This window comes from Necator americanus, chromosome III (assembly GCF_031761385.1).
Source record: "Necator americanus strain Aroian chromosome III, whole genome shotgun sequence".
NCBI classification, from domain to species: Eukaryota; Metazoa; Nematoda; class Chromadorea; order Rhabditida; family Ancylostomatidae; genus Necator; species Necator americanus.
Window position 1 is genome coordinate 2,526,678 of NC_087373.1, and position 27,999 is coordinate 2,554,676.

Genomic DNA, 27,999 nt, shown 5'->3' on the forward strand with positions numbered 1-27,999 from the left:
AAATGTGTCACATTCATTGACTTAAAGAAGGGCTTCGACTCAGTTGAGATAGAAACCTTGGACTAGCGTGCGGTCCCTACTTAGTACGCAAAGGTACTTCGAGAGTTGTACAGTAACTTCACAACAGGAATACCACCATTCTACAAGAACATCAGCATCAATGTGAAGAGAGTGGCCCGAGAGGGTGACACAATTTCACCTAAAATATTCACGCACACTTTCGAGAACGCAAAATGCGAAAGTTCGAATGTGACGAAGTGGAAGTGAAGGTTGACGGTCGGCAGCTACACCATTTACGCTTTGCTGATGACATAGTACTGATAACTTCTAGCATCATCCAAGAGGAACGAATGCTGACCCAGTTCCGCGAAACATGTGGATGTATCGGTCTTCAGCTGAATCTGCAAAAGAAGATTTTCATGCGTAACGGATGGGTCTCGGATGTCCCATTCACGCTCAACGAAACGAACATATCCGAATGCACCAGCGTTTATCTGGGTCGGGAAATAAACATGAAGAAGACCTGACACCCAAGCTAGGCAGGAGGAAACGAGCGGCTTGGGGAGCGTATAAGAACATCGAGGATGTAGTGAAGAAGACCAGGAACACCCGGGTCCGTGCTCACCTCTTCAACACCGCAGTACTTCCTTCTTTGACCAATGCTTCAGAAAGCACTTCGCAAGCAGGAAGAAAATGCGTTGAGCGTCATTGAACGCTCAATCGAAAGAGTGATGCTAGGAGTATCCCGCTTCACGCAAGTGATGGACGGGATTCGAAGTTCTGTCCCACATCAGCGATCAAGGATCAGAGACGCCGCATTTGCCAAGTACAGCAAAATAAGGTGGGCCGGACGTGTGATGCGCTTCAGTGACAACCGTTGCACCAAAGCAGTGAGCGACTTGGTTCTACGCGATATTAAGCGCACTACAGAAAGACCGCCGACCCGATGGTCAGACTTCTTCACAAAGTCCTTGAAAGAAAAATTCGATGCTCTTCGTGTTCCACGCGAAAGGAGAAACCATTGGGCGACTCTGACATGCGAGCGGGACAAATGGAAGGACTACTGGCGCCCGCTCGACCAATTCGAAGAAGACCGAGAGTTAGGGAGATCAACAGACGGCGTTCTTTCTTTGGAAATCAGTTGGAACGCGCCACCCTTGTGCACGCGTCGCATCTGCAAGCGAGCGGCCAAGAATCAATGAGGTCTCTTCACTAGATTATTCAAAAAGAACCACTGAATAGGCTTCTGAACAGGCAGAAGCATGTGCAAGGTAGCACTTTCTAAAGTACACCGTAGAAATTAAAGCGGTTCTCATGCCGTTTTTCAGGGCGACTAGGGGGGATTGAACGGGACTACTCTCGTTTCCGTTATCTATAACCCGAACTCTTCGTTTTCCTAAACGCTACGCTCCATCGCACCGCTTCGATCGCAACCACTTACGCAATTGCACCGTGCTTTTCATGTCGTTTTGACTCTACTATAAACCCAATACAGAACTTAAATATACAAGTTTAATTTATTTCGATGACCACATCCGTCGCATTGACAACATGGACTTTAATACTAATGAATCTTCACATGCAGACTGTATATTGTTCTGCTGGTACTGTTGAAACGGCGTTTAGGGAACGAACGAGAGAACGTTGTCCTTTATTTTACTCGCCCATCCCACAGTAAGACTGGAGCTAACAACGGTAGGAACGACCTAGTGCAAGTGTATGGTGGTTCTGCTTGAAGGACGCGGTAGATGCCTTACTATTCTCTGCAATCAGATCGGAGGTCCCACCTCGAGTGCCAGATCTTGCACAATTGGACTAAGATTCAGATGATTTTCATGCGACTATACGTATATGTCAGAGCCCGTTCTCTTGACCCGGATGGATAAATTATATTGCGGGGTCTGGAGGAAAATGCAGTCAGTGTCGTCAAAAGTGATCCAGTACTTTTTACACAACTGAAAGGAGGAGATTCGAAGTTCTATCTCATGTCGACTACCGAAGGTCAGGAACGCTGCATGTTTGCTAAGGAATGCAAAATGAGGTGGCACGAACATGCGATGCGTTTTAGCGACATCTTTTGGACAAGAAGCGTTAGCGACTGAATATCGACATAGAACACGGACCAAAAGGAAAACCCACTGAACGGATAGTCAGATTTACGAAATGCTTCAAACAAAGATGTGATGATTTTCTTGTCCTTCACAACAGAAGAGGTTGCTAGGCAGGTCTTGCGGAAAAGATGAATGTATCCAGACAGTATCCTACACGATTCTTCTGAAATACTTGCTAGATCTAGTTTTGGGACTGATAAAAGGATAAAGTGCGCGGCATTGATCAATCCGTTTGGGGAAGTGCCTGCGCGTTCAACTTCAATTCAGAGTCGTTTGACGTTTATGAATGCATGTTGGCCTATACAATGACTTGACGCGAGGCGATGTGTCATGTCAGTGTTGTTATCCTCCCAGACGAATCTGTTACCAATCTACCGCCTGGTAAGGATGAAATGCTTGATTAGGACCAGCGCGGTTTCTAACCATCGACCAACCGTGAAGTCACAACTGAACCTCTCGCAAAGCACGCTTTTCCCGCCCAGCAGGGAAAATACAAAAATATAGCGATCCCGTTCCGGGAATAGAACTGCTTGAAGCTTCTTTTGCTCTATCGGAAATGTTCTAGAACTTTTCACATTTATATAGAACTCCAGATTTTCAAACGATGAGGAACGAAAGTAAACCAGCGAGAAATATGATTCACTTTTGCGAACGCTTTTCTAAGAGATGCTGGAGACGGCGTATAACGTGGTCCGGAGCCAGTGGGTTATAGAGCGAAGGGATACCACTTCCCATTGGCGCTCACTTGACCACACTTTTTGTTGTGCAAACAACTCATTTTTCCTATCATTAGTATCACGGATCCCATCTAAAAGAAATTATTCATACAGAAAGTAGTCAAAGCAAATCAAGCAGGACTCTCCAAGTAAAGGAGACGCCCTTTATATCGCGATCTCTGCGGAGATGGAACGCAGCTTTTTTCCAAAACGAACCGTCGATCATGGAATCATGGAATATCAGCCAGTGTTTCTTCATAACAACTCCGGTACATTCCGTAAATCAGTAAGTCACATATGAAACTGACTATTCCATCCCGGATGATCGTAAATTGGTGCTTCGTTAAGCCAACGCTTGCAATGACGTGAACGCGTTTGTTAGCCTGTATCCAATATATTTGTATTTTGGAGTATGAATACGAAGGGAATCGAATCGTTTTTTTCACATGTGCTGTCCAGTACTATTTGATTGATTTGCTGATGCTAACTCGACCCAATGTGAGACACTTCGTTGCCGGACCTTTGTTGGGAAAACATTCCCAACAAGTTATTGTTTCTTTGCACACACTTTTTAGAAAAAAAAAAGTGTTTTTTTTTTAAATTTCATTAGTATGCATTAGGGATCAGCAATGTAATTGTCACTGTTATATGAGACATCTGACCATTTAACGTGCCATATCCGAATGTCTCTCTTCTAGGAGGAGAGGGTAGGGAGGACAAAAAGTGGTTGTGCGCGTTTCTGAAGTCATCGAGATCGCTGAAGGTTTTTTTTTGGCACAGATGCTGCTTCAGGGACCGGAAGAAGTGATAGTCTTGTGGAGTAACGTCAGTGATAGCTGGCGGCTGGAGTACGGACGTCCAGCCTACGCTCTCCAGAAATTGCTGTGACGTTCTTGCCTGTGAGTGCTCGCGTTATCATCCAGCAGTGCGACTTCGAAGCATTTTTGCCTCGAAGTCGCTTCTGGTGTTGCTTCATGTAAATACTAACGTTGACTGTCTCACTACGCTTCAGCAGCTCCCCGAGCAAAACATTGTACGGGTCTCAGGATGGAAAAATCATACGAAGAGCCAATAGAAGAAGCGGATATGTTTCTCCGCCGTGTGACGTATTTAACCGCCAGCAATTTTTCATTCGATAGAGATGTCTTCTACACAGGCGGATATATATGCTAGGATGGGTTTATCGGCGTTGATAAATGCTATGGACAGAATGATAAATGCGTGCTACCAACCGCGTCACATCCGGTGGAACAACACGTAAAACTATTTTCATGGTAGATGGATTTCTGTTTTCACTACCCTGAACGATTATCGAAGCACTGACCCAGGGTAGTGTGGCACTTGACGGGATAGATGTAGCATTGCTCTAGTCATCCTCTATTTAGGCCTCTGAAGACGGCGAAAAAGCCGAAACGTCAGGCAAATAAAAAGGTTCCATCTAAAAACCAGGCAAGCACAATATCACAAAAAAAGGATACAGTGTCTGGCATTAATCAATCCGCTTGGGACCTGCGCGACCACGTTCACTTCAATTCAAAATCGTTTGAGGTTCACGAACGTGTAACTGGCCTATGCAATTACTTGCGGTGACTAGCCGATATGTCCAGTCAGTGTTTTTATCCTCCCAGACAAGTATGGTACCAATTTATCGACCCCGGAGAGATGAAGGGCTTGGTGAGCACTGGGGCGGATTCGAACTCCCGATCGATCGTTCAGGAAGCGGAACCTCTAACCGCTACTACACCCGCCCACTATCACAAAACATAGGCAGAATATGCCGAGGTTTCAAGACAAGAGAACATTCGAACTGCTAGAGACAGAGTCCCAACTCCTCAACTTCGCTTTCTTGTCAGGGCCGCGCGAACGCAGCCCCACACGCAAAAATTTAGCTGTTGGCTAACCTCAACTCGAGGCTGCCACACGGGTCAGCCCTCGCTAAAGTGCAATGCATGGGCCTCACCATGGGGGTCCCGCCTTCTTGATCGCGAGATCCCCCCAGCCAGGTAAGTTTATGAGCACTCCCCATCCACGAGGTCCTCCAAGAAAGCATCGCACTTCACGATGGTCACCTGCACGCACCTCTCTCGCTCGGAGAGACGCAGACGTGCGAAGCTCTTCATCAATTCGCGTAGCGCACGCATCGCCCCGCAGCGAGCTGCACAGTCACAAATTAAGTTTCCCGTCCAACCCCAAATTGCTAGTAGTCGATTTCAAATTAGAGGTTTGAACAGTTAAAAACCATTCTCAGCTTGTCTCCAACTACTTGGTTGCGGATCGTAGAGAAATAGCTCTTTTCTGGAACTTTCCCATCGGTCATCAGCACTGAATGTAGAATTCTTATTCATTTCTCCGGAATTTCTCGTACTGTCCCTGTTCTTCTTCTCCAGTTGGACAAAGCTCACAGTTTTAACACTATTTAAATCCATAACTGGTACGCTCTGAGCTTCTCGTCTCTTCTGAGCTCCCCCTAGTGGTCGGTTCATCTTTTTTCTTTGCTGAACATCATTGCTTCCTTCCGAGGGATCGTAGTAATCTTATTTTTATTTTAGGTGACTCTTAACTTGCTGGATAAAGTTTCCTTATCCAGCACGTCAAGAGTTTTTGCTCCAAAGTTTTTCAATCTCATCTTTAAGAAAACTAAGGTAAGAAAATGGAAATATACGAGAAAAGGCGGTTGAAACGATGAATAGGATCGTAGGTCGGGTGTCAGTCAAGCTTTTTCCTTCTCATTCAGAAGGATTTTCCCTCATATCCCTGCCTCCAGCGTCATTTGAAACTTAGGAAACAACTTCAAATTCGCCTCAGTTACTAAAGACCTCACACAATTCGTGCTGTTGTGGTTTTTTTCCAATCATTTGCCTTCTTCATATGTTTATACCTATGTCCAGTCGATCTTATTATTATCTTATTAGTGAAATTTTGCGGCTTCTTTCTTCTCAGGACGTTGTAATACTTCATAGCTAGCTTCGTCGACAGCCTATGCCTAGTGACACTCATCTGGACGACATTTTTTTCATACGTTCAATTTATTAACTAGTTCCACTTGCATCTGGCTGAAGCCATCGTTCTGGAAGGATGCAATTATCCATAAAATTGCACGCAATTCTTCGAAGATTGAAGTGTTCGTGAGTGAAGGTTTTGAACCACATTTGATGTGCATGTTCTTGTATACGGTAGTTAATGCGATCGCGGGGCGGTCGTTGCCGGTGACGAGAGGGTGGCGAGGCAATGCGCGCGGTGGAGAGACGCAGCTGGGTCGGGGTCCCCTCTATGGTGTTGATCAGCTGGGAAACCTCGCATTCTATTCTCTTTTGGTCTCATCCGATGAGTCATTTCTTGTCAATGCGCCCGTCTACCTAACAGGATCGTCGACTTATTAACGATGGTGGACGACGATGATTTCCCTTGTTCACCTAGCACGAATAGAATTTGCTGGAATTCTCTCTTCATATATGTGCATCCCACTTTCCCCCTGATTTTCAGCTGTTAGTGAGATCAAGTGAGCATCTGATGTAAATCATCCTTTCATCTCTTTCATATTCAGTTTCCTGTAATTTGTTTTCTTTTTTTTTCTCTTGCGCAACGCAAAGAATCCGCGGAATATGTCCTATTTTGGTTCGTCCTGTTATTAATGAGTTTGTGTTCGCGGCGGATGAGGGCGCGAGGGCGACGACGGGCTTTCGCATCGCTTCCTTTTTTTGGGGTTTGAAATCGATTTCGGCGCGCTTTCATCGTTCCTTTTAGTAGTTGCTTGGTTTCTAACATTATAAGCGTTGTTCACGATTAGTTTTATTGTTATTGCTTTTATTTCAAACTTAAACGTGAACATATTCCTTATGTTGTCGTTTGTGTCATGTTAAATAATGGAAAAAGACGGTGCATGATTCATGCTTTTGAGACGTCAGCGAAGTTCTTTGAATCGAACGTCAATGTATCGCCTGTACACCGTCATTGTGAGGTCGCTTTTTTAGATCTCTATCAATTCACGAAATATTCTTTTTGAAAAAATTTCCTTGTTCTGCGTTCATAACCTTCTAGGATAGTGTTCGTGCACCTTAATGATGGAATTAGTGGGGGAATTGTTGCGTTTTTTTCCGGTACACCACAGTTTCACTTTGAACCGTAACTGTGAGTTTTTGGTCAAATGTCTGTAGGTTTGTGATCAATAGCGTTCGCACTGTTTTGCACACCATTTGATTGAAACGGAAGATTTTCTTTTTCAATTTTGCTTTTCTATCAAAAAAGTTTTATTTAAACCTATTTGAAGTTTGTTCTTTAAAAATCGGTAATCTTTTTCTAATTTGAAATTTGTTCAAATTCTAATTATTAAGCGCTGTCAGCCTAGACATGGGTATCGTTTGTTGCACAGCTCAATCAATGGAGAAGAAGATTCTATGCGTTTGCGTTTTACTGGAATAACTAGTTGTTAGGTAACCGTGCGTTTTATTTTCTGGGGCACCTACGAGGTTATCGTGTCCATTCCACTTTTGGATCATAAGAGGAAACGGTACATCGATCGCACTTCCTTGGTCGCATAAGTGTGTGAGTTACGGATTTGTACAGCTGGTATTCCTTATCTTCGCTTATGCTGATCAGTGCAGATGTGGATGTTCTCGTGTAGGTGACAGAGGATGTCACGATATGTGACATAATCGTTCTCTATGGCTATTAAGTGCGCGAAGAACAACCATTGGGAATTATCGAGGTGTGTCTTTATTGTTACAGCCACAAGAAGGATTCGTAATGATGTTTCAAAGAGTTCGGGAACAATTTCTCTTCTTCGCGACTTCAAAAATCCCGCTTTTTCTGGAGTTTACCATCTGTAAATCGTGTAATAGTTGTGACCAAATGGAATTCATCGATTGATTCCCTTATTAGAAACTGGCTTTGTAAGGCAAAGGAATGCGATTCTTGAAATGATTTTCTTCGTCATTATTCTGGATCTTAATGAGGATACGTTGCTTATTTGACGTGACGCATTTAATTAGTCGATAAACCTATATTATTATGTCGCCGCTGGCCGCATTTCTCCGGCGCTGTTGGGAACAGTTCTCATTAGGTGCCGGAAACGTCTGACACTGTCACAATAGTTTTTTTTTTCCCCTGCGAACAGAATGACGTGTTCAATAGAAGCTCTTTTGCAGTGTAACTGGAACATAAAGCAATTGAATTGCGCACTTGCCTAGATTCGATTTAGTTGAAGGGGGCTTAGCAATTCTGTCCTTAATGGGAATTTTTGTTGTCTGCTGGATGGATTTTCTTTTCGATGATGTTATTTTGGAAACACTTCATGATGGAAATTAGATTCCCATTATGATGTTTATTTACTAGATCGAATTCCACAATGAAATAATAGTGATGGGACTGTGATGAGTTGAAGGTTTCCCTTTAGATATGAGATACATTCAATACACTTAATCGTTCCACATCTGCTAGAAGAGCATAAATGTAATTTCTTACTTTTCTTCGTAACTTTTTTTTCTGTCGATGGCCTCATATTGTAGTAATAGTTGTCGTGAACGATTAGATTACAATTTCTTATCGTCGACGTGAGTATCCACATATTGTCATTGGCCGCCTGAAACATTTATGGTTTATTGGATACACACATAGGTGCGCCGGCCTTTTGTCACGATAGCAAATCAATAATCAGTCATCTCTATCCGCTAACTAATGATTATCCCAATAAAACACTTTATCCACTTAAATAATAATCTCATCGCTTTTGATGATTTATCGGTGCAAAATTTCCTATTGTATTTCTGAAAAATTGTTTGATGGTCATACTTGTTCGAATATGATTGAAAAATAGTTACTTTTCTAATATTGCGCTGTAACTTGTTTATATGAGAATTTTCGCTCCTGAATATTTCTTTTCGCGTTGTCTCGTTGTTTGAAAAAAAAAATCATGACTCAGAATTTACTATAAATCATCACTGCGGTCGGTATAACTGTTCTCATAGATTAAATATGGGCTGTTGTGTGAAGCTGAAATCTCGTATATGTTTACTTTTACAGCTTTTGTTTTACATTTGTCATTTGTGATATATATTAGTGCTTTTATTGTCATTGTTTTCGTTTGTTTGATATTTATTTCCGTATAGGTAACAGGCTATGAATGATCATTTTCCGGAAGCCATTAGCATTTCCGCCTCTCAAACAGCTCTTCATACATCGTTCACATGAATGAAAATCTATTTTGATGTATACGAGCAATTTCGTGACATTCGTCATCTGCTTTTCATCGCCTTGTCAGACTCTGATGGAATGCTGTCATTTAGAGTTACTAATCCGGTAAGCCCCCTCTATTCTTGTAGCAAATGTTATGAAATGCAGTTCAAATCGTTTATGGTTAAATTTTGTGAATGAAAAAGATTTCATGCTCAACTTGATATGCGTCAATTTTGCGTTCATCTAAATAGAATGGGGAATTTAGATGGGACAAAAGATGTATTTGAATCATATAACTATCAGTGTTTCGTAATAACTCTATCGATGGTCTATAACCAGTGTCAGGTTTTTTGTTTTGCTCGTTTACCACATTTTTCCAGTGTGCGTCGTTTAAACAACTCATCTATAGCCGCGCAGTTATCCGTTGCTTTTTTTTTCTAAAGTCACTAGAAGCTTTCTCATCTTGAACAGAATCAATTACAGTAATCTTTTTAGTATCATTGCTTTGATGCATTAATGTGCCTGCTTTGTTTTAAATACATTGATGTTAATGCGTTCGTAGTGAAGTATGGGAATTCTCATAGAATTTCTCATTTCATATTCACTACTGTTATTATTTATTACATATTTATTACATTTGTTATTTATTACATATTATTCTTCACTTCATATTTCAAATTGTCGAAGTCAACCACATCTTTTTGTTCCATCTACTTTTTCTTGTGATGATTCATACAATTGTTTATGTGAAACTTGTTGTATCCCTGTTGTTCTCCCAACATTACATTCACTTTTTTTTTTCTCTCGCCTTCCCTATTTCTTGTTCCCCTATTTCTCATCGATTCTCATCTTCGATATTGGCTTCTCAGGATTTCTCGTCGATTTTCACCTTGAGTATGAGATTTTTAAACTATTGCTTGTATATCTGAAGTGTAATTTTCAGCTCAAATTTGGTGCTGTTGAAGAACGGGTATTCTCTCGAATACGACGCGCTGTGATTGAGAGTAACGAATCGATTCTGAGGGTGCATCGCAACGAAGTGGGAGGCATGAAAATGAACCTCTCTGATAGGCAACGGGAAGAAATGTGAGTGCTGTGTTTTTTTAATGGAGCGTATACTGTACGCGTTTTTCCTCTTTTCTGATATAGCTTGTTTTTCGTACTTTTGAAATGTTCTTTGCCAAAATTATCTTAATATCTCATGCTATACGCTTTAATGCTCGGTTAGGGTACACATGGGCTGTCTTCTCTTGTTTGCACAGAGTGCATTGATTGTGTGAATTTGGCGGCGCGGTCAGGACTCACAGCTCGGTCTCGGGATGGGACGAGAAGAGCGGTGAGTGTCTTCCTCTCCCTCCTCGCCGAGATTAGCGAGCGATTATGCTGACAGCGTCTCGAGTTTCGGCGGTAGTCATCTAGTTTATCGAGCAAGAGTCAATAAACAAAAAGCCTTCTCACTAGCATGTGCAGAGAAGAGTTTTGAGGGGGAATTGCGGAGTTTGATGGCCTATACATGATAGCGCAAAGATATATCGATATCTCAACGGGTGTGTGTCTGTGTGTGTGACCTTCACACTGTACGAATGTGAATAATTAGTGTGAGGTTCACAAATGATGATTCATTTGATGAGAAAGCAACTTTGAAGTTGTTATTTTCGACCAGCTCTTCCTTTACATCCCCTTATGTAAACATAACATTTATGGGTCTCTCTGTCGTGTCCAGCGAAAAATGTTGTGTGCGCCTTCTCTCGCGAACCTCTTATCGAATCCAGCTTTTGAAGGAAGAGGGAATAGCGATTTGATTTGACATGGTTCGCTGCATCTACGATTTCAGGATTCAGTTTCATTTACTTGCTACTTGCTTATGCATTAAATTTCCTCCTGACTACTGAAGATTATTTTCTTCTGCAAAAGCTGCACTAAGCGCTGCAATTCAATATCGAGTAAACTTCTTAGGCCAGGTTTTTTTTTTAAATGTTAATTCTCATTTTTCGAAACTACAATGATGGACGAACACGCCTCGAATGTTGTCTTAATGGTTCACTGCCTAATCTGTGTGTCTACGATTTTTGCGGCTTCTCTGCTGAAGTAACAAGTGCGCTAACATCTCGTTCCACAAATCACCTATCACTCATCCTCCGTCCGACAATGTCAATCATTTCGGGAGGCTCGTCTGAAATGATAAAATGAGAGCAAGAGAAATTTCTGTAGACGCGGCGGTGAATGTTTCATTACAGGAGTTTCAAACTTTTTAAATTTTGGAAAGATTTAATATAACGATTTGAGTTAGATATTCTCATTTACATGCACCGTCGTGCATAGCTAGTTAATTTGTGGGAGGATCTAGAAGGAAACCATTTATTTGAATGATCGAGAATATCTTTTCTTTTTGCATCGGAGAAATCTATTCTTAAAATGGGGATTTGGAATTGGAAGATGTTCTTTTTTCAGTATGGAGATTAGAAACATTGAATGGAACAGAAGTAATCAAAACAAGTGCATAGAGAGGTTTAAAAAAAGATAGATTCTCTGTTAGCGATTAAAAAGCACAATTAGGCAATTCCGTCCCAGTTTTTCTTCTTTAAGGAGTCTTTGAAAGAATCCTTTTTATACTCGAGGGAGGCGTACGCTTGTTAATGACTGAATGGAATAGTCTTTTTAATGAGCAGCTTCCGTCGCTGGGAAAAATGTTCCAATCGATTCGACCTATGCACAACACCGCATGCTTTGCTGCAGCAGTTTCGGTTTCTCATTAGGCTGGTGACTGCCGCATAGAAATGTCATCAACCGCTAGCCCCCATCCTCATGACGTCTGTGCAGTTGTGGCATCGGAGGCCATTTGTGTTTCACTCGACCGAATTACATTACGCACAGGCTGCTGAGAAGGAGGAGGCTGCGACGAGAAGGCTATGAGAAGGGGAGGGAGCGCAACCGAACGAAAACAATTACGCAGCGTCAGCTATCCTGAGAAACGAAATAGCGCCGCCTGGAGAGATAGGGAGTGAAGACAGGATGCACAAGAGGGATAGGATCCGTGGACAATTAAAACAGAATTTCCAAGTTCGGAGACAAATAAGCTCTACTTCCTTAAAAAGGAATCAAGTAAGAGTTGAGTCGTAAAGTTTCCGGTGGAATGTGTCAATGAGAAGATTAATTCGCTAAGATCGTTACAGCTGAAGCAATGTTCTTTTAACTTTGCCGTAAGTCCTTTATAAACACATTTCTTGCAGTTTTGTGCGCTTGGTGAAAAATGAAAAATTGACAAGGTGTAATTTGATAAGGTATCACTTTGATAGGTTTTCTAATGAATGATTGAATGAATAAGTTGAACAATTCTGTAAAGTTAATATGACTTCTTCATGCTCATTAACTATCGTCAGCAAAGGGAAATGATTTCTATTTTATTTGCGTCCCTTAACAGTTGCAACCATCAGAAAGTTAGAATTATATTTTCTTGTAGGTCAGTTTTATTCAAGTTTTTCTTTCGTCTTCTTTTTTTCGAATGTTTTTTTTTGTCCTTCTTACATTGGTGATTTCCTAAAGCGCTAGCAGTTCACAAGTTTACGCCCGAAAGAAACCTTGTGAATTGCTGGCGGGTCGCGCTTGGAAATGTGATTTTTTTGTCTAATCTGCAACCTCTTGATACGAATAATATCAAGGAACAAGTAAAATTTTGGTAGTATCTTTATTTGTGTTTTTTTGTGGTAGTGAGAATTGTGCTTTTGGTGCACATTTTAGGAAGAAATGTCGATACTGCGAAAAGCGAGTGCAGATGAAGTAATTACACAAAATAATTCTATACGGTGTTCCTCTACTAGATTACTCCGATTAGATAATTCATATGGGGGAGAAAATGCATAATCTGTAGCGCATTGAAAACAAGAAACATTTCTGACTTTCAAGTTTATCAGAAGTATTTTAATAGAGACGATAAAGAACAGAAGATATGTCTTTGATTGTAGAACATTGATAGCGCTGGTTCATCGTATTTGTGGTTGTATTAAGAGAAGAATAGAGTGACCAATTGTTTCTTTTTGTAAACCTGTTAGATGCTCTTTAATTTCACTGCTATCCCCCTTTCAAAAGCTGGATTCTAGAAAGTAATACTACCGAAAAGCTTGTTAAATTTGCTGTTCCAGTAATTCTAAGATTCGGTTACAAAGTCACCCGTTAGGTGTTTCTCAGCATTTTTAGTCGTGGTAAGGCAGTGCAGTGTTATGGTTCCCTTCAATTCTTCAGTTAGGAAGTTGTATTCTGCTAATATGGCTGTGTGCGTTTCGAAGTTGCTTGGTTAATTTTATGTAATGGTGGTGGAATTGTTATTGTGTTATTGCAACGTTTCATAGACGTAACATTCTTTCAACTGTCACAAAATACGTCACAAAATCGCTTTTAAAGGACAATTTTCGCGGCAGGGAGCGGCGTGAGTTTCGGCGATGTTGCGAAACACAGCAATGAACATTGGATCGAAACCTACGTCAGTACAGAGTTATGAGCAGTTCAGCAAACATTTCACTGCATTGAGAAAATTCTAACAAACATCACTGTATAGCAATGTATGAAAAAGATGCGAACAGTTGCACTGAAGAAAGAGGATACCGAGGACGGTAACCTTCGAGGATATGCTCAAGGAAGTCTACAGTAATGAAGAAGTTGGAAGACCGCTTTTTTTCTGTCACTTAAGAACTTCTTGTTCAGCGAGCCTGAATATATGCGCTAAGCACCAGTTTAAAACCACATGAAGTCTGTCATCTAGTTGCCTGCAATTATATCTAAGAAATCTATGGAAAATTGATGCACTCAACACCAACAGCAGAACTAGTTGGCCACTTTTTGGAAACGTCTACTGCATTTTAGTGTATCGACCAGACTCTGCCCTCATTTTCATTGGAAAAAAAGCGTTTCTGCCGGATCACTTCGTACGCATGGTGAAAGAGGACGTGTTTCTGAGAATTACATGATTAATAAAGAAATGTAGCGCTTCGTGGAAGCTTACTTGCAAAACATTCGAGCACAAGTACAATGCGTCTTTGATCAGATTCATATGAATTGCACGTGTGAATTTAACACCTACCTTCACCTTCTTTTGTTTAGTAGATATCGGAACACCGTAAACGTGTTCCACTAGGGGTTGTGAAAACATAGCACACATTGTTTCTTTTTTTTTTCCAGAAACCGTGCAGTTGCCGACTACCTACAAAACTGTGGCTACTTAGAATCGTTGCAGATATTCAAACAAGAAGCTAGTTTAGTGAGTTTGTTCAGATTTTTTAGTTTTGTTTGTCCAACACTTTACCGGATTAAATGTTCCTTTGAGGGTTTTTTTTTATTTGGTCCGGGTTTCTGTTTCTTTTGATTGACCCATCCATGATTCAAAAAACTAACAATAATTCTGAAGAGAGTTTTTACGAGGCATTTCGAAAGCTGCCATGGCCTCTTGTTTGAAAACCGCCTACGTGTGCTTTGTAGTGTTGTTGAACTTTGCTTTTCAGAGTGAAAATGATCACAAAACAATGAGTGGTATGCTTGAAAAGAAATGGACGTCGGTGCTGCGATTACAAAAGAAGGTTTGTTTGAAAAGTTGTTGCTACGAACTCCTCACAGCTCTGTTTCTGATTTTTTTTTCATTGTTCGAACGAGGATTTATGAAATACGAAACTGCACATAAACGATATTTTCTTTGTTCCCTTGTTAAAAACTATGCCGTTTATTTAAGGTAAACGATCTCGAAGCGAAACTAGCGGAAGCAGAGAAGGAAATAAGCCATGGAGCGCCGTCAAGGTATGATTTTCCTTTCCATGCAATTGTGGTAGTCTTTGGTTGTTGGTTGGTTGGTTCGTTCTAAAAAACGTTTTCCTACGTATTTCGCATTCTGTCACTTTTTTCCAGTTATTTTGATACAGAGCTTTGAAACAAGTTACAAGTTCTTTCTAGCGTCTAGTTCCCAGTGTCTTTGAGAGTTTTCGGAGAATTGTAGCTTGTTTTGACCTTTTTGTGCACTCCTTAGCAGATTGGATAAGCTTCTAGCACCTGGTACTGTTGCAAGCAGGTTTCTAGATCGAATTTTTTGCTGGACCCTTCTTCTTGTGCGGGACGTCATTTAAAAATACCCTAGAGTGTGGCGCATGATTGCCTTTGAAGTATTTTTGTTGGGGATTTGCAACTCAGAAGGGGATGATACATAGTATCAATTTGCACGATTCATTTGATTCAAGAAGTAAGTTTTTTCTTGCACAAGTTGTTTACTCGAGAAAATTATATATTAGCTAAGCAGAAAATGACAGAAACGTTAGTGGAGACTATGTGAGTGTGAGACATAGCTAACTCATCCTTTGATCCCCTTCTGCTTAATGACCCCAAAGCACCTTTAAAAAAGGCTGGATTGATAACAACAATGTTGATTAGCAGAATTAATTTCGTATTTTTACTTTCAGAGAGAAGAGACAACCGACTGAGTGGATTCCACGTCCACCTGAGCGCTTCGCGCTAACGGGCCATCGTGCACCGATTACTCGTGTTGTGTTTCATCCAGTATGGAGTGTAATGGCGAGCTGCAGTGAGGATTCCACGATAAAGGTGAAGTATCATGGGTTCATCGGTGTGCTAGTTTGCTAGGAAGAGATCATAGTATCAAGCAGTGGAGATGTGCCTTGCAATCTGTATTCCATACCTTAAACCGAAATGGACGAGGAATAACAGAGAAGCTCACGCTATTCCTTGGGATTTCAAATGCAAATATCTATTTTCCATCTTGCAAAATACTATATCTTAACAATGTCTGTCTTCTATTTCATTTCTTCTTATTTACAAACGGACATAATTTGTCGTAATTCATTTTCATCGAAAATGCTATTCACTGAATTCAACTTTTTCGATATTTGAAGTTTTGAAATTTTCATCATGGCTAAAATATTCTTCCTGTAGTTACTTATTATAGAAGAGCTAGTTAAGGTTACTAGTTATTATTTTATGAGGTTGCACTTTTCTTGTAATGGGCTAATATCTAGTTATAAGAAGATAGTGAATTATTAGCGGCTATGGCGTGCTGCTGCAATGGTAGTTCCAAATTCTCTGCAATCTTTGCATCTGGGACTCGAGAAATGTAGAATACCTTGTTAAAGGCATCACTCCACGAATCTGAGGTGGTGCAGATTTCAGGTGGGGTATTCGTATACGGAATAGGAGACTATGGAGAGGGGGTGATTCCGTCCATTTCTTCCTAATTGCCGTAAAAAACGGCCCGGAAGATGCGGCGCCGCACAAGGCTGGCTCGCTCCAGTCGAACTCCCTGTAGAAAATCATGCGCCAAAACGCCTGAAGCCGTATATTCCGGGCCGTTTTTTACGGCAATTAGGAAGAAATGGACGGAATCACCCCCATCTCCATAGTCTCCCATCCTGTATACGAGTACTCCATCTGAAATCCGTACCACCTCAGATTCGTGGAGCGATGCCTTTAAATCTGTGAAATAGATCATTATGTGTGCATTGAACGCTTAGTCAGAATAACATGATTTTCGTTACTTTTAGATTTGGGACTATGAAACTGGTGAATTTGAACGTTCTCTTAAAGGACACACCGATTCAGTACAGGACATTGCCTTTGATAAGGCTGGAAAAATGCTTGGTAAATTTCGTATCTTCAAGTTCTAAAAAATGTAATAATTGCTATGGAAGATCTCCTAATTTCAGTATCGTGCTCGGCTGATATGTCGATTAAAGTTTGGGAATTTGGAGGTTCATATGCATGTGTGAAAACGTTGAAAGGACATGATCATAATATATCGTCGGTTTGTTTCTTGCCGTCAGGTGATGCAATCCTATCTGCGAGCAGAGATCACACAATCAAATTGTGGGAGGTGAGCATTACCTGTTATCACGCTAATTAATTTTTTAAGCTTCCATAAGAAGAATTTATACATTTTGTTGAATTTTTTTGTGCAATAAATTTTTCATCTTCTTAATTTCTTTTTTCTTTTTCTTAGTCATCGAGCAACAGTTCAAACGTTCTTGTGTCTTTTATCCTTGAAATACCTTTGTTTATGTGTTCTAATAGTATGTCTACGAGGTTATTAGATGGAACCATTATTCGTCTGGCGTTTTGGCTTTTTTTCCTCATCTTCCGAAGCGTTTATTCCATCAAGTGCCACACTATCCTGACGGAATAAACGTAGGATTGTTCCAATCAACATCTATTATTCCTCTGAAGGCGGCAAAAAGGCCGAAACGTCAGGGGAATAAAGATTCCATCTAAAATCCTCGTAGGGACACCATTAGTTATCGAGGAACCTTTTTCATTTACAACTTTCTTTTTTTTCTCCCCATCCCCATATTTTTGGGAAAAGTTTTAGCCAATAAAAAAAGTTCATGTGGATGGAATCGATCCAGGTTAATAGTCGAGCATGAAAAATGTTAGTTCACTTAGCTTGATATTGCTATAAAGTTGCAAGACGACTGTTTCGATTGGTTTCACAGTTTTTGCTGTGCGCGCCAAGTGGATCAATATTCCAGGTGGCCTCTGGTTACTGTGTACACACGTTCCGAGCGCACTCCGAATGGGTACGAATGGTACGGGTCTCACCCGATGGCGCACTTTTTGCATCGGCCAGTAATGATCAGGTAATTGCATATCCAGGTTTTTCTGCTGTTCACTGTCGTATCGCTCCAGTTAAATGGACGGTACTGGTGTGAAGGGGTCATGAACACTTCAAAAACGTTTCCATTTATTCTAGACTAGTATATTCTCCCATTTTCATGTCATGGAAATGGGTGAAGATACCAACGTAGTTTCTATACGATACTTTTTGCTTGTTTTATGACGTTATTGTAATTGTTCATTTCAGTCCATAATTGTATGGGCCCTGCAGTCAAAAAGTGTGAAAGCGACTTTACGCGAACATGAACATGTTGTGGAATGCGTTGAATGGGCTCCTGACACTGCACTTGCTCCCATCAGAACAGAGGGTAACCTGTTAACTTTTAATTTTTCATATTTTTCAACGGTTCTAGCGCGAATGTATGCTTTTAGGATTTTTAGCTAGAAATATGAGAAAATATATGAGATGTGGAATATGTTGTAGATTAGACATTCGCGAATTCCGTAATATTTTTTCTAAAACGAGCTTATCTTTAACTTGCATATGCACTTTAATTGTAGTACTATTTCATCGTGTGTATTGAATCTTTTATAGCTGGTCATAAAGCGAATGGCGATCTTGGCGCCGGCCCAACACATGTTGTCGTCAGTGGATCTAGGGATAAAACTATTAAGGTCCGATTTTTTTTCTATACGTTCATCTTTTTTTTTTGCTTTTCTTCTTTTCAAAAAAATTTATTGGCCATTATTCATTATTCATTGACGTGTTTTCGGGGAAATGATGCTCATTCCTGCTAAATGAGTGAGGTAAGAATGCAAATAAACTTTGGTGAATAGGCAGCGATTAACAGTTTAATTACTTTTATAAGCATTGTAAATCTTCACTGCAATACCGATCGCATAAACTAATGGAGTCTAGAGAATTAATTAAGAGCTAACTAGTACATTTATTCAGAATCACTCCACTTACTTCTAGACTTGTAACTCATGACTTTTGAAAATCGGAGATCCCTTTTTCAACAATTCAAAATCAGAAATATATAGTTTTGATAGGTTCTTTGCTGGCATTTTGTTCGCAGTTCTTTTGGGCCACCCATATTTCCCGTGGCAAGTGTTAAATCGATATTTCCATGGTGAAGCAAGAATCGCCATGTTCTTTAGCTCTTCGAATTTTTGTAAGCAGTCGTGTTTACATATCTAAGCTGGTCCAGTTTATCCTACTAATAATTCCTGCTGACAAGTTCAACAGAGGAACATTTCTTATTAGTGTTGTCCTATTTTGGCCAGCACTTTCTTTCAAGCAGTTAATCCTCAGTTACCCTTGTTATCGAAAAGCTGGGAATTAGGAACGCGAAAAGAACGAATCCTGGTCTCAGTAATGGTGTGGTTCTTGAAAAAAAAGCGCTTTCTATTTTTGACGATTTATACCGGAGCTACTAATGTACATCAAATTAGCCCTCAAGTGCTCTTCCAGATGTTATTCCACATTCATAAGGCGTGCATATCATTAACGTTAATAAAGTCGGGCTAGGCTGACTTAGAAATTTTGAAGTATGCATTCACCAACGTCTGAAATTTCAAGGTTTGGGATGCGTTGACTGGAACGGTTTTGTTTTCGCTGATCGGTCATGACAATTGGGTACGTGGACTGCGTTTCCATCCACGTGGCAAATTCCTTGTATCGGTGGCCGACGACAAAACCTTACGGGTCTGGGACTTGGCCCAACGACGTTGTGCGAAGACGATCGATGCCCATCAACATTTTGTTACGAGTGTTGGTGAGTCTTTTTGTTACTCAGACAGAACATAATTTAATTCCATCAGTTCGAAAAAGAATTTTTTCTTTATTATTATTATTATTCTGCATGAATATCCAGTAAATAACGCGTTTGAGACTTTTTTTTCACATCTCTTAGATAAATCAATGCTAGCAGCCTTCTTAGTCTGATTTTTTTTTCGGTTCCATCCTATCGGGAAAAAGATTTTTGACAGAACGAAAGTGAATCTGCTTTTGGCGCATGCAAGACTCATTTTCCCGCTGGTAATGCAAATCCTATGGAAAGGAAATCCTTTGAGAAAAATTGAAATTGAATCTTCTTGGTTAATGATATTTTTATTGATACACGTATGAACTGTTATACTACTGCAGTTTTGCAGTCAATTTCATCGAAGCGACGTTGAATTCCCATTATGTTACTATCTTCTAAGAACGATTCTGAATGTGAATTTTCCCGCAGAAAATTTCTTTACTTGCAGATTTCCACCCAACGGCACCGTACGTGATTACCTCAAGCGTCGATCTGTCATGTAAGGTGTGGGAATGCCGGTGAGAGAGTTGTGATGATGTCATCTAGCAGAATTTCTGACTTCAAAATTATTGGCTTTGCTTTTTGTGGCTCTTTCCAATGCTCCCAAATCAAATACGGCTATAGTAAGATATGATATATAAAGGGGAATAATAAAATATGCACGATCCACCACTGGGACTCGTCCGGGTTGAGATGATGCTCAGCTTGGCAGAGTCAATCCGCAACCAGTCAGTCACAAGTCAGTCATGTGGTGAAGGCGCATATTCACCAGCTTTTTGTGTGACCTCTTCCTACGCTGTCTGTGTTCTCCGCTGTCCCATATATCTCGCACCACATTGAGTTCACATATACATTACACTATTAACGTAGGGTATTATGAATGTGTTATTATCACAAGTTCTCCACGTTTTTTCCTGTGTATATTCCTAAATACATTTAAAAATGTAATTTCATCTTTACTGTGCTTTCGTGTACGCCACTGTACTCTCGTGTGACTTGTTTTTGGATCTATTTCTCCATATGCAGCTTCTGAAAATTATTTTCATAACATTTGATGGCTTACAGTGTTTTCAGCAAGGCTACTAGACAAATTTCAACTCTCAGAAAGTTCTTCATGGATCTTATAAATAGTTTATAAAGAAGAGAATGTGATCATCACAGCCGAAATACTTAGTTTTTGGGATTTTCTTTTGAATAAACATGGAATTAGAAAAAATTAAACGGCTAAAGTGATATGCTTCTTTTTTCAATCAGTTAACAGAGAGATGCTGTCACATCTGTTTTTGAAGATGGAATCTAAAGGAAGGATTGTTCTGGAAGAAAAAAGCAACAGCGCACGAATTTATTGTGTTAACAGATTTTGTTAGTTATTTAAATCACTCTTGAGTGATGTGCCATATGATTCCTAATCTATAAACCCTTGAAATAAAGTCTTACTGACGATACGGTAGGCTTAATCCGTGTTCCCAGTTTGTGCAAATTGGTGTAATATGCTTGAAAAAAAGAAGGAGAGTGTATTTGCGTACATATGTAGTCCTGTGTGTTGATTTTCATATATTATTTGCCTGCTAGAAGGTGTCTAACAGTTTCCGGTTAAGCTAAATCCCAAAAGGCGTGACGTTCAGGTGACAAAGCGACTTTTACAATTTTTAAATTTTTGTTTTTTTTTTCCTTTTTAATTTCTGCATCCTAGCATATTTGCTAGCATATTCGTGACGTCGCCTAACAGCTAGCGATTCCTCATATCGTTTTTGTGAGTAGAGCCTTACCCGCACTAGTTTTTAGCAATGTTTTTTTTCCTTCTTGGATTGCGAATTTTGTGAATTTCTTGTGTGGCGGTCTGCAATTGCGGTCTTCCTGCAGAATTTCTCCTGTCGTATGAATCTGTATGATCATTTCGTTTTCGCTATGTACTTGATGATTGTGTTTGCGTTACATTTGAAAGAACTTGGCGTACTCGAACAAATATTGATCCATTACGAAGTTCCCTTCCAATTAATTATTGATTTATGTGATAGTTTTTCTTCCAATGGATGATGTATGTGTAAGCTTTCAGGCTGTTTTGGCTTGGTCTTTTTTCTTCTGATAAATCTATGCTTTTCTGGTGTGTTGTTGTTCGTTGAAATAGAGTAAGACATGCTTTTGGGTCCCTGTATTTCACGTAAGTGGAACGAGTTGGTGATTTGCGACCTGAGAGTTGCATTACAAAATTGACCACAGTGTTGGCATTGTCGTCCATTACCGCTTTCCGGCATTATGAAGTATTGTGCGCCTCGGACTCCGATTTTTAACGTTGGAACATGCAGTCATCATGGTAAGTGTGTTACTGAACTCATGTATTTTTCAAAGGAGGATGGCAGTTTTTTTATTTTTTATTTTGGAAATACACCGCTTTTACAAGATTTGCTTCTGTATCCAAGTGTCTACTTTTACATTTCATTTCCGTTATAAGCGGTCGCTAAGTTCTGAATACATATTCCCAGCTATCAGATTTAATTTATTTAGCTATTTGTAATTGGGTCACCAAGATTTTGTTTGACAATTGAGCAAACAGTTAGGCAGGTCAGCCTAGGTTTGTAAGGTTCTATAGTTGCACTTTAAAATTATTGGTACAAAAATGTGTAAAAAATAGTTTAAATGTTTAAAAATTCAATCGCTTAAGTGTAGCAGATGCTTTTTGGCGTTCTTAGGTGAGATCTCGTTCGTATAGGTATCCTAAATTCGCTCAACTTCCAACAAACCTTTGGTAGAAACATTCTTGCGAAGAATTCATGTTCTGAGGGGAAAAGATCTCGTATGAGAACTCCTTTTATTTATGTTTTCCGTATCAAGAGATGGAGGCCACCAAGGTTGGATATACATCGATCGGTTTGCGCTGTCTTAATCAGGGATTCAAGGTTGTCGTGTGGATTATAAGAAATTGTTTGGTTCTTTGCGCGCCCCTTGTAACACCCTGAGAATAAATAAAAGGAATTTCTGTGGTTGCAACCAAGCAACTTAGAAGCGCTAATTATGCATGCACATTTGCGATGAATCCTACGGTTCTGGATGAGGGCTGATTTACGCACATCTGCTCGCAGCCATAGCTGAACTCTCGATTTAATATCTCTTAATACTGGTGAATAGTCAGCTTAACCACTTGTATTTGTGATAGTTGTCCGGAGAGCTAATCGTAGTTTCATGGAACAGATTTTCTCAAACTAAATTTAAAGGCAGTATACCATGAGTCTGACGTGTTATGGATTTCTCATGGAAGGCTTCTATACGGGGTCGTAGATTGCGGAAAACCACGTGGTTCCGCTCGTATCTTCGTGATCGTCGTAAGAAACGGGACATGGGAATCGCTTTAGTTCCTACAAGGTGCGTTAGAACGCGCCCCTATGTACAGGTTCCGTCTTCCCCGGGAGAGTCTGTTCTTTAGTTTAACTGGTGAGGAGACCTTATTAATCCTCGAAGGCTCGTTCATTGAAGCGGAGCGTGTACAAGGATGGCGCGTTGCAATGAAGGCGGTGGCAAAAAATTCTTCCGGCTTCTGGGCCGCTTTTTACAGTGACAAATGAATGATGAGTGGAACCACTTGGTTTTCCGCAATCTACGAGCCTCTATAGATCGTGGTATGCTGCCTTTAGGAGAAATTTATGGCAGTCGACTGTTGTTTCAAGTGGGTAGGAGAAAATTTGAGGAATTCGGTATATTTGTGGAATTAGATGTGCTTGTTGTCCGCTTGTGTTACAACGCTGTTCACATTGAATTGAGTAAATCACGCCATAAAATGAAAGATTTGTTTAAAACCTTTATTAGAACACCTATCTACAGTGAAAAAATTGAAGACTTGGTTCATTTATAATAGCTGCTAAGATTCGCCTTCTCTCTAATTTTTAGAAATATTTTATTCTATCCTTTCACTATTTATTTATTTTTAACTTTAATTCTACTAAAGAGCTTTATCTCATGTTTCTATCATTATATGCTAGTCAGAGTAGCATTTCTTCATTAGAATAACGAAGAAGCGCTCAAAGAGGTGCGGTGGAGCGTAGCGGGTGGAATCAAGAGGGGACTTTTAGTAGCACTGCTCTCCGCTGCAATTCGCCATGGTCCCATTTGCGCAAGCGGCTACGCTCCACCGCTCCGCTTTGAGCGCAGCCGCTTGCGCAAATGTCCGTGTTTCATGTCGTTTTGACCCGACTATGCGTAACTGCACCGTGCTTCATGTCCTTTTGACCCGACTGTAATTCCTCGTTTCATGGAAGAAGGAGAGAATAGACGTAAATATTTTCTTAATGACGAAAGAAAAGTGACAGGATTAGGTTACTTTATGCTGTTTCAACTCTCATCTGATAGAAAGTGAAGAAACACGGTGGATCTTCATTCAAAACTCACTTCTGGAGATTGTCAGACTCCAGCGATTAAGCTCCTGATTAATGTTATGCTGTACTAGGTGATGTCATCACGTCATTTCGAAGAAGAATACAAAGAATACTTGGAACGACGCGAACGAGCACAACCTCGTGACGTCAACACCTCGAAGAAGTCCGAAAGATTTAAGCCGAACAGTCAAGAACAACCTAAACCGTCACTATCCGATGAGAAACGTGCTCAACTCAAAGGAGACGGCAGCTATGACATGTCAGTACCGTAACACTGATTATTTTATTATTGCTGACATTGTTTGGGTGGTTTCAGACCTAATAACGTCTATCATTCATCTGGTTATATTTCGAGACGCTCGGAATTGGGTGAGGATCCGATATCAACGGTGCGGACATTGCGAGCTCAACTACGCAACATGGCTATCAAATGTCTCGAGGAGGACGTACCCGTCAAAGTAAGTTTATCTGTGGCATTTTGTTGAAAAATATCATTTGCTCACTAATATAGTAATTGTTTTATGTTATATTTATTTATTTATTTGATGTTTTTGTTTTTTTTTTCAATGTGCATATGATTAAGGCACATCTATGTGAAAGAGCTTGCGATCGTTTGACGAACGCTGAAGGTGAACTTATGGCTCTTAGTCGTCAAAGGACCAATGCTGTACTGAATGGTGACACAAGAATGGGCGAGAAATTGGCAAAACGGATGGAAGAGGTGCGATGGCTGAACTTTTCACGTATTCTGAGCACTTGTTCGATATTATCTGTGCATTTCAATTCGATCGGCTTAAAGCCATTCTCATTTTTTTCTCTTCAGTTAAAAGAAGACGTCGTTAGAGACACATATTCGGACTTGGTTATGGATAAGAATGAGGTTTTCTTCCATAGAATTGTCTTACAACTCTTAGAGGCGGTGCTTAAAGTTGACATCATGCTTAGATGAAAGCATTTGGTGTGAATTCGGAATGGACTCCTTTGAAAAGACCTGAAGAACCGAAGCTAGCTCCACTCCCACCAGTGAAGAAGTGAGTGTTTGTCTGTTTATCTGTTTGTTTGTTTGTTAATGTTTCTCGACGCAGAGGCTTAGAACTCATTTGCTTTGTTTTCCAATAAAGAGAGTAATAAAGTAATTTTCCTCGTTTAAGAGTACAAATTTAGAAAATCAAAGCCTGTTCCAGTAACAATTGAGACGCAAACGGAAGCTGTGATAGAAAAGGAGGAGAAAATGATTGAAAGTCCACCGGTACATAAATGCTTCCACTTAAATCAGACCCAAAACAATTACATATGTTTATAGTGCTTTTATCTTAGCGCGAAGTAAAGAGAAATGCTCGGCTGTCGTCATTGATGGCTCCCGCACATCGAGCAGCGGTTACCGATGGACAGCCAACAACGGTACAGCAATATGACAACCCGTACCAGCTACCTAATTACACCGGGTAAGCAGCCACAGTACCAATGCCATCACAGTGATCTTCACGCATAAAAATTTGTTCTAGAAGTTGCCAATTTTGCGATGAAATTTCACCGGATTTTGGTATAGCGAGTCGTCTTGAGAGTCATTATAGAACGTCCTGTCAAATGATGAGCAAATGTCGATTCTGCTCGAAAGTTGTGGTGGTAAGTGAATACTATCTGTGGCATTGCGGATTTCTTCTATTATCGGATCATCTAGTGTGAAAATATTTTTATGTAGCGATGTCTAATCAAAAACAAGAAGAACGTTGTTTTTTTTTTGTGATTTATGTGAGACTGATACTTATGTTTGCGCAATCAACAGCGACGCCCGCCTGACTGACGCGGCGGTTGCGTTGCGATCGCTCGGGCAAAGATACGTCATATGGAGATCGAATTTGGTTTATTACGTACATTCTGGTATGGGTATCTCCGTTTTTGTTGCTAACATAGTCAGATCAAAATGACATGAAGCGCGGTACCATTGCGTAAGCGGCTGGGATTAAGGTGGAATCATCGCGAACTGTAACGATGTGCGGTGCTATCAAGAGTTCCCCTCTCGATCCTCACTGCTATTCTCCACCGCTTCCCTCCACCTTTTCGACAGCAGCCACTTCCGTAAATGCAGCGGGCTTCATTTCGTTTTGATCCTACTATATTTAAGTGACATGATCGATTTTATGCAATCTTTCGCTTTTGTTTCAATTTTGCTTGGCGGATCCACTTTTGAGAAGAGTTTACTGAACACTAAGAAAACATTTTTCCCTGAAACGGAGGTAGTTTATGGTAGTTTATATAGCGAAATTTAATAATAGATCGCTCTATAGCCCAAGCAAAACATAGTTGCAACTGTATTGAGAAGAACCGAAAAAAAACCTTGGGAAGAGCTTTATTGGCTGAACTCTATTGTCTGAATTGGGTTACAGGGGAATCAGGTTGTTTCCATCAGAAAAAAATGTTGTGTCAGTGGCAATCGCATGAATTTTCTTTTATTGATTTGTTTGAGCAATCACATAGCTCTTACTACTAATTCTATCTCGATTACTCGATAAATTTAAGGTGGCACAGCTCAATGACCACGTTATCAATCGTTGTACGTTTGTTGCTGGACGTATGGTACCGTGTAGTGCATGTGGGATGGCGGTGGATGCAGTCGACAATGGGAACGGTGTAGGACACCCGATGTGTAGAGGTATTTTTTCGTTTCGTATCTGTCGCATCCAATTCTTCCAGTGATTTGTAGTTCTCGTTGAATTTTTCAAGGAAGACCTCCACCAGGCGGTGCTCTATGGTGTTCATTATGCGCGGTTGCCGTTAACAACACGAAAGAGGTGCTTAGAGCTGGTTTGAAAAGAAATTCTTATGATGCCAATAATAAGCTGAAAGGAAAACAAAAAGAAGGACGTGGAATTAATAAATAGCCAATGTTTCAGGCTTGGAAGACTCACCTCACCGAGAACTGCTATAATAATCCGAGACGAAGTGGTCCTGAAATGGAGTTGGACCCTAAGCTGGATGAAACCAATCCTGAGAAAAGTGTTCGCCCGTAAGTTTTACCTCCAAAAATATCGTGTTTGACAGAGTTAGACGAGTAGAGCGAGAAAGGGAAGAGACGCAGAACGGGAATTTCCAGAAGCTCATCAACGTCTACGAAAAGTGTAACAATGCGGAACAGTGGCGCAAGGATGATTGATGCAAACAAGTTGGTGGCAGCTCTACAGGTGCTAACATGTTGAGATTCTGTAATTTTACGTGTTACTTCCTGTTGTGCAATGTTGTGCATGACCGCAATTGCGGAATTCTTCTAGTACCCATGCGCAAGTTTTGGCACTCTTCCAAGAAGATAGCCCCCCTCCCCCTCTTAAATTGCCCAGAAATTTTTCTTGTTGAGGTCTTAGAAATTCTTTTTTTTCTTCAAAATTGAACTTAACAAGATGACGTCTGAGTTTTAGTTCACAATGTTTTTTTTAATTAAATGAATTCGTGTTCTCCTAGATAATCCTAATGCGTCTTTAGTTGAAACTCAAAAGGAAATGATCTTGTCCCGAGATGTAATGGAAAGTTGTTGCGCGAGCGCGTCGCGGTCTCTAGGGAGTACATAAGTACCGTCAACTTTAAAAGGATAAAAGGATAAAGTCACTGGCGTGTCAATCCACTTGGGATGCGCCAACGCGTTTTTACGGGGGCCAGCCGATGTGTCAAGTCAGTGTTTTTATCCTCCCAGACAAGTCTGGTACCAATTTATCGACCACGGAGGGATGAAGGGCTTGGTTGGCACTAGGGCGGTTTCGAACCATCGACCGTGCGGCTACAACGGACCTCCTAACCGACTGCGCTACACCATCAAATTTAGTAAAGGAATATTCATGCATCAAACTGCTTCTGAAAAATATTCAAACGAATGAACTTTTCCAAGAAATTAGGGAATGTTACACACGGTATTTAATAGGTAAACCATCCCGGGTTATTAGTGAGGTGCACCTCAGCTCTGCGCCCTTCTATTTTGAAACGGAAAAATCTTCTATTGTGGTACGCTCCTGGTCCCAGGTTCTTTAGTAGCGGATTCCCCTACGGATACGTTACGTCTATGTTGTGATGTTATGCTTTCACTCAGTTTTGCTCCTTATTACTAGAAAAATACTTAAGGAGGATAGGGTGAGCCGCCAGTTTGCTAATCACTAAATTTCAGGATGTACAACTTCGTAAAAAGCAGGAAACATCGAAAAAGAAGGCAGCAACAACAGTTGAGGAAAAGAAAGAGGATAAATAA

General features: G+C 40.5%; 3 protein-coding genes across 6 annotated transcripts; all 3 read left to right on the forward strand.

The window, feature by feature from the left end:
• Window positions 1-233: 233 nt before the first annotated feature.
• RB195_008410 (uncharacterized protein) lies at window positions 234-527 on the forward strand (the record flags this gene model as incomplete). Its single annotated transcript, XM_064194886.1, has 1 exon — window positions 234-527. One exon carries the CDS (start codon window positions 234-236, stop codon window positions 525-527), a length of 294 nt encoding a protein of 97 aa, XP_064046031.1.
• Window positions 528-659: 132 nt separating this feature from the next.
• On the forward strand, window positions 660-1,202 carry RB195_008411 (uncharacterized protein; the record flags this gene model as incomplete). Its single annotated transcript, XM_064194887.1, has 1 exon — window positions 660-1,202. The coding sequence occupies one exon, from the start codon at window positions 660-662 to the stop codon at window positions 1,200-1,202; it is 543 nt and encodes a 180-aa protein (XP_064046032.1).
• A 1,812-nt stretch (window positions 1,203-3,014) lies between these two features.
• RB195_008412 (uncharacterized protein) lies at window positions 3,015-27,999 on the forward strand (the record flags this gene model as incomplete). 4 transcript variants are annotated; one of them, XM_064194890.1, is made up of 29 exons in its annotated part: window positions 3,015-3,113; window positions 5,271-5,300; window positions 5,377-5,469; window positions 9,942-10,084; window positions 14,171-14,249; window positions 14,491-14,565; window positions 14,715-14,779; window positions 15,433-15,574; window positions 16,528-16,624; window positions 16,690-16,856; window positions 17,509-17,616; window positions 17,841-17,961; window positions 18,189-18,268; window positions 19,176-19,371; window positions 19,850-19,919; window positions 21,664-21,715; window positions 23,840-24,027; window positions 24,085-24,226; window positions 24,352-24,489; window positions 24,592-24,648; window positions 24,714-24,799; window positions 24,933-25,017; window positions 25,086-25,213; window positions 25,274-25,394; window positions 26,289-26,421; window positions 26,493-26,560; window positions 26,663-26,775; window positions 26,863-26,950; window positions 27,919-27,999. In XM_064194890.1, 29 exons carry the CDS (start codon window positions 3,015-3,017, stop codon window positions 27,997-27,999), a joined length of 3,045 nt encoding a protein of 1,014 aa, XP_064046033.1. The 4 variants fall into 4 exon arrangements, with proteins under 4 accessions (XP_064046033.1, XP_064046034.1, XP_064046035.1 ...); XM_064194891.1 differs by lacking the exons at window positions 3,015-3,113; window positions 5,271-5,300; window positions 5,377-5,469 and adding an exon at window positions 9,014-9,121; XM_064194888.1 differs by lacking the exons at window positions 5,271-5,300; window positions 21,664-21,715; window positions 23,840-24,027; ... (10 more) ...; window positions 26,863-26,950; window positions 27,919-27,999 and having other exon boundaries at window positions 19,850-19,923.